The sequence below is a fragment of the Arachis ipaensis genome, chromosome B4 (genome assembly GCF_059453495.1).
Source record: "Arachis ipaensis isolate K30076 ecotype BB chromosome B4, ASM5945349v1, whole genome shotgun sequence".
Taxonomy (NCBI): Eukaryota; Viridiplantae; Streptophyta; class Magnoliopsida; order Fabales; family Fabaceae; genus Arachis; species Arachis ipaensis.
In genome coordinates this window covers 4,408,634-4,419,864 of record NC_142439.1, presented here as the reverse complement: position 1 = coordinate 4,419,864, position 11,231 = coordinate 4,408,634, and the positions used below count along the sequence as shown (strand labels likewise).

Sequence of the window (11,231 nt, the reverse complement as noted above, 5' to 3'; positions counted from 1 at the left end):
CCCATACAGTAAACAATAGATTTGAAAATAAGAAAATGTCTTTGTATGAAAAGATTAATCTAATCCTTTAACAATCAAATAGAAATATTTCTAATGTGTGGTTCAAATTAATTTCGTATATAAATTGTCTATAATATTACATATGACTCAACATTTATTTTAATTGTAAATTGGTACATTGCAGTTTAATTGAATTGATGATATAATTATTGGTTTACATTTTTTTTTTTTTTAGAAAAAAGTGTTACTATTTAGTTTAGTGGGTTGAGTGACTGTTCGAGTTTAGAAAACTTTAATAATCTAAAAATAGTTTATTTATTTTAGACTTATTGCATGTAAATTTATATTTAATCCTTTTTAAAGTATTGTTAATAATCATGAAAGAGGTGATTATAATGACAGTTGATTCTAATAACACTATTAATAATTTTGATGTTACGTTTCTAAAATTATTAAATATTTTAATAAAGGATATTATATTGTGAGTTTTATTTGATAACATTACTCATTTTTTACATAAAATTATAATAAATACAGTTCAAACAATTATGCAAAAAGTAGAAAAAATAGAAGTGGCATCATAATTTCGCTTAGATAACGATAATAATAATCAAAATAGTAATAAGAGTCATAATAATAAATTCATAATAATCTTTTATAAGAAATATTGTAATAATAATAATATTCATGTCATAATAATAATATTCATGTAATAATAAAAATATTAATTTTTGTATGTCTTCACCTTTTTAAACAAATGTTTTTGAATTTTTTTTATTTTTACTCTTAAAAACTAGAAACAAAATATAAACAACATTATTTTTACTTTTTAAAATATAAATAAAAAATTATTTTTATAAAAATTAAAAAATTATGGAATGATATGAATTATATTTGATTATAATGATGGGAAAACGTAGTTAATACATATAGTTGGTTTAAGTGGCCGACCGGCCGTAGAGTTTTGAAAAAACATGCAGGAAGAGGGGAGGATTTAACATATGCGGTGTGTAAATTTGGAATTGATGTCAATATCGCTATTTTTCTTTTGCTACAAAATGCTATTTATAAACTCGTCTCTTTTTTTAAAGTAAATTCAATTTTTTATCTAATCTTTCAAGATTTATATTATACTTTTGCCGTTAAAGAAGCCTCCTTAAAAACAATTTTGTTTTAAAAACTGATAAGTTCCAAAAAATTTTAATCAAATGAAGAAGATTTGAATTTCATCTAAAATATAAAAGATCTTTTACTGCCTCTCTTATCCTAGCATTTATTTTTAATGTATAAAAATCATGTAAGATTATTTTTGCAAACTTTATAATTATAAATAGGTACAATTTAGTAACTTGTTTCACTGTGCCTTGCTTATACTTGTTAGAATTGTTGGAATAAATTAATTTCAATAACTCAGATCATCCATATTGAATCACAAAAAATATAACATAATGTAAAAGCGTACCTTTACTCATAAGAGTCAGAAATTGATAGAAGAATTTGGTTCTTGTGGTTCTTTCGATCTTCCTCAACCAAAGCCTTCTGTATTCTTAGGAGGCTGAACTGCAACTCTTTTGATGGGAAAAGAATAACAAAGGCAGCTTTGGTATATTGGGAACCAAAACCCTGTAGGTCTATTTATATTTGAGTATGACACCCATTAAACCCTTAAACACAAATAAAATAGTATCTAAAGTCCAAAAGATAATATATCTAAAATCCAAAAAGATAATTATCTAAGGAACAAAAGATAATATCTGGTTTTATTCTCATTTAATTCCAAATCAAAAGTAATAATGACTTATTCAATTTAACATTTATAACAATAAATGAGATCACCATTATATAAGTCATTTAATTTAAAATAGCATAATTTATGATTATAATTGATATATGTATTGCCCACAAATAAGTTAGGAAATTAAAATAATTTCCTAACAAAAATTATTCTCCATATCCAAATAATTTTAGCATCAAAGTTTATTCAAGTAATTTAGAGCCACACGCTTTTTCTTCTTTTTCTTCTCTGCTGCTTGTTTCAAATTCACGCATACACTTCTTCTTCTTTTCCACGCTTGTTTCAAATTTACGCATATGTTCTTCACCCTGATATTACATCTTCTTCTTTTTCTCCTTTTTTTATTATTTTTTACTTTTGTTACCGTTATCACCGCTACCTCATCCTCTTCCTCTTTCTTTTTCTTTTATCATTTTTTGTTCATGATTCAATTTTTGTTTGTGTGCTTGTTTTCGAATTGAATTTGTGTGTCACCATTATTAAATAATTTCGTTTCATCCTGGATTTAAATAAAGGTGCAGTTGGTCTGTGCTTGTTTTGAAACAAGTTTACATACTGAATTTGATTTTCGGTTCATTCTGAATATAATTTCGGTTTATTTCTGAGTGAATTATTTTGTTCTGTACTTGTTTTGAAACGAGTTTACATTCAGAATTTAATTTTCGGTTCATTCTAAAAATAATTTCTGTTCATTATGAATATAATTTAGGTTCATTTCAAATATAATTTAGGTTCATTTATAGTCTGCACAATTCAAAATTTTTCTTTTCCACCTTTTACTACTTTTTCACCAGAGAGAGAATGAGAAAAAGAAAAAAAAAATATAGCAGCAACAACAATAAAATAATGACGATAAGGAGAAAATACGTGAAAAAGAAGGAACGCAAAAAAGAAGCAAGAGGAGAAACGCGAAGAAGAAAGCGAAGGAGAAGACGCTCCGAAGTAAACGAGCGTGAGAAGAAGAAAAAGAAAAAGAAAAAGAAAAAGAAGAAGCAGCAGCGGAGCATGTAATCACACTCTTTTAACGAGAGTGATTTTTATTAGTATTGAACCTACTTGAATGAAATTAAATAAAAAAAATACTTGAATACGTACCAACGATATTTGTTAACTATCGGAATTCCTAATTTAGCAAGGTTGATAGAAAAGTAGTTCGAAAGTACAAGCAGCAAGTATATATATACTGTCGTATAGCAAGCAGTACTTCTCAATGTGATCATTCTGTTCCACGAAACATGGATTTCAGTGAATGACCGTTCACATGATTTGGCATTAAATTCACCGACAAGTTGACCATTTTGACTATACAACAACACGACTTGAATTATGAATAATGTTAATTCAAATATAAAACAAAATAATAAAAAATGTTGATTATAACGTATTTTTTATTTTTTTTTCTTAATAAATTTGTAGTAGTTAATAACAAGAGCAGCAAAGTTGTGTTTATTAAGAGTTGAGAGTTGATAGGGTAAGTAGCAGAAAAGAGTAAAGACAAGTTTAAAGAGCAAACGAGAAAAACCGTAAACCGAAAAGTGGTAGGGTGTGTTGTACAGTAGAGCCCACTCGCAATGAGTAAAGAAAAAACAAAAACAGAAAAAGAAAAGAAAGGGTGCAGATTAAAATATTGCAGAAAATGGTGCAGTGCGATTTCTCACTCTAATTGAAGAAGTCCATCGTAGATCCCAGGCATCGGTGAAGAATGCGAGAGAACAGTAGGGATGATGATGGAGGTTCAAAGCAGCTGAAGAAGCCTCCATTGAAGAAGACAAAGACTGTGCCTGCTTCTTCAACAACGCATCTCAGAGTGTCAGTTGAGAATGCGATCGCAGTTGAGGAGCAATGGAACTTCCCTTCCTTTCTTGGTACCAAGCCAAGGAGGAGGCGCCCTTCCCCTAACAACCTCGATTTCTCCAAATCACTCCCTTCCCGCTTCGATCCCCCTCCTCCTCCTCATCCTTCATCGCCGCCAACATCACCACCACCACCACCTCCGATACCACCACTCACTTCCGATACCAGCTCCAGGAGACCGCAACACCACAACCGCTCTCCCTTCTTCTATCTGGTTTCAATTCAAATCGTTTATTCTGTGTTTTTTCATTCCAATTTTTTTTCATTCTTTTTTTACCTGTAACAATTTTTTTTGGTGGTTGTTGCAGCTTTTCGTCACTTGTATTATTTTCGTGCCTCATTCAGCTTATCTACAGTATAGGCTTGCAAAACTAGAGGTATATGATCATTGACTTGTACTGCGTTCATCTTGTTTATGATGGATGAAATACTCATACAAATTATTTGCCACAGCATGACAAACTTCACATGTGCCGTGAAATTAGTTCTTGTTCCGGCATTGGAAGAACTCCTGTAGAGGAAAACGTTGGCTCATTTTCTTATATACTGAATGCAGACAGTAGAACAATTGCATTGTACATTGTGATGCTCACACTCATTTTGCCTTTTCTGCTGTACAAATATCTTGATTACCTTCCTCGAATGATCAATTTCTTGAGGAGAACAAACAATAACAAGGAGGATGTACCATTAAAGAAAAGAATTGCCTATATGGTAGATGTATTTTTCTCCATATATCCTTATGCCAAGCTCCTTGCCCTTCTCTTTGCAACTCTGTTTCTCATAGGGTTTGGTGGTTTGGCATTATATGCCGTAACCGGTGGTAGTTTTGCTGAAGCACTTTGGCATTCTTGGACATATGTAGCTGACTCTGGAAATCATGCCGAAACAGAAGGGACGGGCCAGAGGATCGTATCTGTCTCAATTAGTTCGGGCGGCATGCTCATATTTGCTATGATGCTTGGGCTTGTTTCGGATGCTATATCAGAGAAGGTTGATTCACTCAGGAAAGGGAAGAGTGAAGTGATTGAAAGAAACCACATACTCATTCTTGGCTGGAGTGACAAATTGGTAAACTCCTCAATGGTTGTACATGAATTATTTTCAATACCTGATATTTAACTTGGAACATGATGTTGACCACCAGTTTAGGTTATTTATCCGTCTAACAGTTCTTAATTGTTTCATCTCAATATGAGTCATGTAGCTGACATGTAAATTTGATTGCAGGGATCACTTTTGAAGCAGTTAGCAATAGCAAATAAGAGTGTTGGTGGTGGTGTTATTGTGGTTCTTGCAGAAAAAGAAAAGGAGGAAATGGAAATGGATATAGCAAGACTAGAATTTGATTTCATGGGGACTTCTGTAATATGTAGAAGTGGCAGTCCTCTTATACTGGCCGATCTAAAGAAGGTATTGATGCGGTATCTTTGTTCTATTTTCTTAGGAAAGGATAACTTCTCACGATATTTCTGTGGATGATGTTTTGAGTGCTTTCACATAAATTCCTTCTTGACAACTGTTCTCTACCCACTCAAATTCTTATAACTATTTATTTGCAGGTTTCAGTTTCAAAGGCACGCGCAATCATTGTATTAGCTTCGGACGAAAATGCTGATCAGGTCATTTACCTCATTACCTGCTTATTTGTTTGTTTTTGTTGGTAACTCATTCTGAAATTTCTTCTTAGTCTTTCCTTTTCTCTCTTTCTATTTCCAGAGTGATGCACGAGCTTTGAGAGTTGTTCTCAGCCTCACAGGTGTAAAGGAAGGCTTAAGAGGCCATGTTGTTGTGGAGATGAGTGATCTTGATAATGAACCCCTAGTGAAACTTGTTGGTGGAGAACTCATTGAAACAGTTGTTGCACATGATGTAATCGGACGCTTGATGATTCAGTGTGCTCTACAACCCGGCCTTGCCCAGGTTATTCTAAAGTTTGATGATATCTCTGCTAAATTTATCAACCAATGTACGTGACTTTGGTATAATTTATCTTTGGTTCATTTGTTTTGTTCTCTTGGCCAGATATGGGAGGATATACTGGGATTTGAGAATGCAGAGTTCTACATCAAAAGATGGCCTGAATTGAATGGTTTTTGCTTCAGAGATGTATTACTTTCATTTCCTGAAGCAGTACCATGTGGGATTAAGGTTGCAGCAGATGGGGGGAAGATTGTCATAAATCCGGATGATAATTATGTTCTGAGAGATGGGGATGAAGTCCTTGTCATAGCGGAGGACGATGACACATATGCTCCAGGTCCTCTTCAAGAGGTTATCTTTTTGTTCTAACTCCTCTTGCAACACGATCCATTTAGGCAGTTATATTAATTGAGTGCTTAGGCAGCTAGGCCTTAGAGTGTGTTATGTGTAGTATATTTTTCACATTGTCTGGGATTATATTAAATCAATGGTTATAGGTAACTTATTAATAAATTTACATAGTTAGACACCAGCAGCATATAGGACTCCTTGTTTCTAATTTGACATATTTGTATAGGTACGGAAGGGCTTCTACCCTAGGAAATCTGATCCACCTAAATTTCCCGAGAAGATATTATTCTGTGGCTGGCGTCGTGATATTGATGATATGATCATGGTAATTCCCTAAAAATTGTGTATGCTCTACAATACTGCCTTTTCTCATAATTATTTTGATTAGCTGCAATGCAGCAAAGCCCTACCATGTAATTTCATAATTATCTATTGTTTCTTAGGTTTTGGAAGCATTCTTGGCTCCTGGTTCGGAACTCTGGATGTTCAATGAGGTTCCTGAAAAAGAAAGAGAGAATAAGCTCATTGATGGAGGACTTGATGTTTCTGCGCTAGTGAACATAAAGCTGGTCCACAGGGAGGGAAATGCTGTCATTAGGCGGCACCTGGAGTCTCTTCCATTGGAGACTTTTGATTCTGTAAGTTTCAATATTCTATTCATATTTTATAGCATGTCAAGCTTGTATATATGAATCAGTGTGCCTTCATGAAGGAATCTTCTATCATTGATATGCCGTGTGAGTTTTCCAGGGCTCATGTTACCAGTAACCAAATTATGTAATGCAATAGATGACCAAATTTCATGCTAATTGAGTTGATAAGAATTCTGGATAACCAATGGCAGCTTCTGTCTCATTTGCAATTATTATTTATTTATTGACACTTAAAATGAAAAAGAAAATAAAAATCTCGTTAGGATGATAGCCTGTTATATGACTTAAAATAGTTTTGTTTTCAAAATAAAATTATAAGGAAGTAAGTTCTGAAGTAAGAACTTTACTAACACTAGATATCCCTAGATTAGAAACAGTTAAACACACTAAATGAAGATTGACACTAAATATCCCTAGACTAGAAACAGTTAAACACACTAAATGAAGATTTTCTTCAACTGTACACTAAGTTACTAACTCTGAGAGAACAGATTCTTATTCTTGCAGATGAATCAGTGGAGGACTCTGTTGCCCATTCTGACTCAAGATCTTTAGCTACACTTCTACTAATTCGTGACATACAGGTAGTCCCAATTGTTGCATTTCATATTAGAGTTGTGATGCTCTCGTCACTAACTTGTATCACCTTGTTTTGTGAACTGAATTCTAATAAAAATAAAATCACCTCTTTTGTTTTTGTAGTCAAGACGACTTCCATGCAAAGACTCAACATCGTCTTTAAGGTTATCGGGGTTCTCTCACAGCTCTTGGATCCGCGAAATGCAGCAAGCTTCAGATAAATCAATTATAATCAGTGAAATCTTGGATTCTAGGACTAGAAATCTGGTGTCTGTGTCCAGAATCAGTGACTATGTGTTATCAAATGAGCTGGTTAGCATGGCACTTGCTATGGTGGCTGAAGACAAGCAAATCAACCGTGTTCTTGAGGAGTTATTCGCAGAGGAGGTAGCCCTTACTTAAAACTTTTTCTTGCTATTTCTCATACTGTTGATGGATCTCAGTTACTATTTCGGTATTTGTGGTCACATCCCTTTTGGATCATCTAGTTTGGCATTTTAAGGCTATAGTCTATCTCATATGGTTTTAAATTACAAAATCAAGATTACATTTGTTTTGGACATTTTTGTTCAATTATGGCAGGGGAATGAGATGTGCATCAAACCAGCAGAATTCTATTTGTATGACCAGGAAGAAATATGTTTCTATGACATAATGATCAGAGGTCGTTTAAGAAGGGAGATTGTTATTGGTTATCGCCTAGCTGACGAAGATCGGGCGATTATCAACCCTTCCGGGAAGTCAGTTCTCAGAAAATGGTCTGCAGGTGATGTTTTTGTCGTTATAGCATCAGGTGATTGACAAGAGAAGGGAAGGGAATAGTACCATTCTTGTGCCTTGTGTATGATTATGTTCTAATTCAAGCTTACACTCTTAGTGAATGGATGGCCCTCCTTTTCCCTTCCCTGTCTCAAACTTGCACTGGGACAAACTGTCAACTGTTAATAGAAGCTGGGATTTTGGAGGATGCTTATACTAATTGAAAGCAGGTAGCAACAGAGATTTTGGCCCTTCACATATTCTTCAAGATAGTTGCTAACCACTTGTGGAATATTATTATGATTATTGTTATTATTTGTAGTGCAATGCAACTTGTGAACTAGTCTTTCAAGTTGTATTAGGTTAACTAACAAATATGTAGAAGCTCTGGACTCATTATTCAATAAGAAAGATTTTGCTCTAATTGCAAGAGGATATATATAAAGTTCACTTTGTAATTTCTCAACTGTATGGTTATTCTGATAATAATAATAATTAGCAATAGCCGAGGCTGATGATGCATGAATTAGTGGCAGTTACATTGCCAAGTGTGAATGGATCAATCAGGCTTTAAGGGAATGGAAGCTGGAGGGGTATGACCTTAGTATGTATGGCCCAATATTTTCACTCTGCTTTGTTAGTTGTTACTTGTCATGTCAGGAGAGGCAAGCCCATGTGGCCATGTCCCACAAAGAAAATGAAGTGCCTCAAAATTCAATCTAATCCAAGTATCCAACTCCAACCTTTAATAAGGTCTTCTTCTCATCAACCACCTCTCCCAACAATGACATAACCTGCCCTATTTTTTCTTTTCATCTTATCTTATCAGTTTAATCCATATTTTCAGGTTAGTGTAAAATTTAGTGTTGGAAGCCCAATTTACTGCTACGAATAAGTGAATTACAGACTATGAAAAATTGGCTAGCAAAAGGTGACTAGTTTCCATTGTTAATTAATTGTATAAATATTTTGGCGCCATTATTTTGATAAAAAAATATTTTTTTTTATTTTTTAGTGTGTTTGGCAAATTTTTAGTAGTAAAAATAAAAGTACTAGAAAAATAAAAAAATATTTTTTTTGAGAAACTGTAATTTACATCTTTTTTTAAAAGATCTTTTTCCTTAAAACAAGATGTTTTTCATATAATAAATAAACAAAAAAGTACTTTTATATTGTTAGTGCATGTTTGGGCGCCATTATTTTGTTAAAAAATATATTTTTTCAATGAAAAAAGATCTTTTTTTATTTTTTAACGTGTTTGGCAAATTTCTAGTAGTAAAAGTAAAAGTACTAGTAAAATAAAAAAAAAATCTTTTTTGAGAAGCTGTAATTTACATCTTTTTTTAAAAGATCTTTTTTCCTTAAAAAAAAGATGTTTTTCATGTAATAAATGAACAAAAAAGTACTTTTATACTGTTATACCCAAACATAATTGATAGATAAAAAGATCTTTTTACATGAGATATCCAAACATAAAATTACTTTTACTTCTCTGTAAGATCTTTTAAAAAAAGATAATTCAAAAAAAGATCTTTTTTTTAAAGCTCACCCAAACAAGCACTTAATTTTCATCTTTTCTGCATATCTAGACAAATAATAATGAGTAGGGAGACTATTTTTTATCATTATGCACAAATGAAAACAATTCATCTATTTGAACTATCACATATCCGTCTCACTCTTTGCAGACTAGACCTGAATAATTACTAACATAATTCATAATCAAATTTAGACAACACTCTTCAGTCTTCATATTCTAATAGGATTTCATAATGCTTTAATTTCACAAAAAATGTGTATAAATTTTAAAATGATTAAGGAGACTGCTTGGTAGTTGTGATTCCGAGTACTCATATTGAAATCTTCAACATATCCATCACCAAATTATCCATCATCATGATTGCTTCTTCTGCAGAGCAGTTGTTCTTCAATGTTCTTTTTTCTCCATGCTTCTTCAGAGGACATGGTGAGGAAATTGGAAGAACAGGGAGGTTCTGGCAGTTACAGATTTCAATCATGTAACCGTCAGGATCATGAAAGAATATCTGATCTACTTGAACTCCACCATCTTCCACAACTGCACTCACATACTTTATGTTCATCTCATCCAGTTTCTTCATTATCACACTCATGTCAGTGCACTGAAACGATATATGATTCTCTTTTGGGTTTATGGATCTTGTCTCCACCGGAACCATATCTGACTCAAGCAGGTGTATTCCAATTCCGTAGTTGAATAACCTGAACCACAGAACGTATATATCAGAGTTTTATTTTGATGCCGACAGTGTAAAGCATTTAAGGTAGCGTTTGGTGGAGAGACAGAAAGACTGAGAGACTGAGACTAAGAGATAGAGATTGAAATAATTAGTGCAAAGTGGAAGACAGAAATTGACACAAGAATAAAACTCTAATATAATTTGTACAAAGCGTAAAATTGGAATTAATTAATTAAAATGAAGATATTTTGAGTATAAAATGTTATTAAAGTTTCAGTCTCTATCTCTAAAAATTTTAGTCTCCTATGTCCCTACTTTTTGGAAGTATTTAAAGACTGAAATTTTAGAGATAGAGACAAAAATTTTAGTACTCGTCTCTGAACCAAAGTCTCTGTATCAGTGCCTCAAAACAAACGCTACCTGAGTTTTATTTAAGTGATAATGCATGCTAAGAAGCAATTAAGTGTCGTATCAAAAAAGAAGAAGCTTAATTAATAATTGGAAAGCATATAGTGAAGCAGAAGTAGAGAAGAAGTTACCAGGCCCCTTGGAATTTGAAAGAAGAAGGGCGCTTGATGAGGACAAAGCCTAAGACATCCTCGTAGAACTGAACTGATTCAGTCACACTCTTACACACGAATGAGACGTGGTTCAGTGAAAGCAGAGGCAGTGGACTTGCCATCTCTTTCTGTTAGTTGTTGTTTGCCGGTGAGACCTCAGTCAGGTTATTATATAGAATCACAACCTGCATACTGCTTAGAATCTTAGACTAGGGTTGGTAATGGGTAGATAGAGTTTGGATTTAATCTTAATTTTAGATTTTTATATAAAGAAGAGTGTTAGGGTCATTAACTTTTGTGATTTGTAACCATTAAATAGTCATCAATAATGTTTTTAATGGTATGAGATTTTATCTAATGATGTGGGATTACTCATTTTTCTTTTACTGGTTATATACTTATATGCTAGTCAAAATTTAATAAAGTTGCTGGCTCCTAGACTTTTCCTTATATAAATTCAATTTTATTTTATATGTGGATTGAAAATATCTCAACTCTAACTTTATTCGTTCTTGGATATCCGACTTTACCTGCAAAT

The 11,231-nt window shown here is 33.0% G+C and overlaps 2 protein-coding genes and 1 long non-coding RNA gene across 3 annotated transcripts; 2 read left to right on the top strand and 1 right to left on the bottom strand.

Annotated features, from left to right (window-relative positions):
* Positions 1–3,320: 3,320 nt before the first annotated feature.
* Positions 3,321–8,372, top strand: LOC107638494 (ion channel protein). The gene is made up of 12 exons (XM_016341795.3): positions 3,321–3,863; positions 3,958–4,026; positions 4,103–4,720; positions 4,880–5,062; positions 5,212–5,271; positions 5,369–5,572; positions 5,675–5,923; positions 6,150–6,248; positions 6,367–6,561; positions 7,068–7,160; positions 7,279–7,542; positions 7,738–8,372. Exons 1-12 carry the CDS (start codon positions 3,498–3,500, stop codon positions 7,954–7,956), a joined length of 2,619 nt encoding a protein of 872 aa, XP_016197281.1. The 5' UTR covers positions 3,321–3,497; the 3' UTR covers positions 7,957–8,372.
* A 113-nt stretch (positions 8,373–8,485) lies between these two features.
* Positions 8,486–10,832, top strand: LOC148566515 (uncharacterized). Its single transcript, XR_015880858.1, has 4 exons — positions 8,486–8,886; positions 9,473–10,217; positions 10,559–10,598; positions 10,652–10,832. It is a non-coding gene; the product is annotated as an uncharacterized LOC148566515 (long non-coding RNA).
* LOC107638496 (glyoxylase I 4) lies at positions 9,507–10,922 on the bottom strand. Its single transcript, XM_016341803.3, has 2 exons — positions 10,673–10,922; positions 9,507–10,155 (listed from the first exon to the last, which is right to left on the bottom strand). Exons 1-2 carry the CDS (start codon positions 10,813–10,815, stop codon positions 9,765–9,767), a joined length of 534 nt encoding a protein of 177 aa, XP_016197289.1. The 5' UTR covers positions 10,816–10,922; the 3' UTR covers positions 9,507–9,764.
* Positions 10,923–11,231: the final 309 nt, after the last annotated feature.

Bases quoted from the DNA above. Each gene is read 5' to 3' on its own strand.
- LOC107638494 (XM_016341795.3), top strand. From the start codon at position 3,498: ATGCGAGAGAACAGTAGGGATGATGATGGAGGTTCAAAGCAGCTGAAG. The intron at 3,864-3,957 runs GTTTCAATTCAA...TGGTTGTTGCAG, and splicing joins GCTCTCCCTTCTTCTATCTG to CTTTTCGTCACTTGTATTAT. The intron at 6,562-7,067 runs GTAAGTTTCAAT...CTGAGAGAACAG, and splicing joins CATTGGAGACTTTTGATTCT to ATTCTTATTCTTGCAGATGA.
- LOC107638496 (XM_016341803.3), bottom strand. From the start codon at position 10,815: ATGGCAAGTCCACTGCCTCTGCTTTCACTGAACCACGTCTCATTCGTG. The intron at 10,156-10,672 runs GTAACTTCTTCT...TCTGTGGTTCAG, and splicing joins TTCAAATTCCAAGGGGCCTG to GTTATTCAACTACGGAATTG.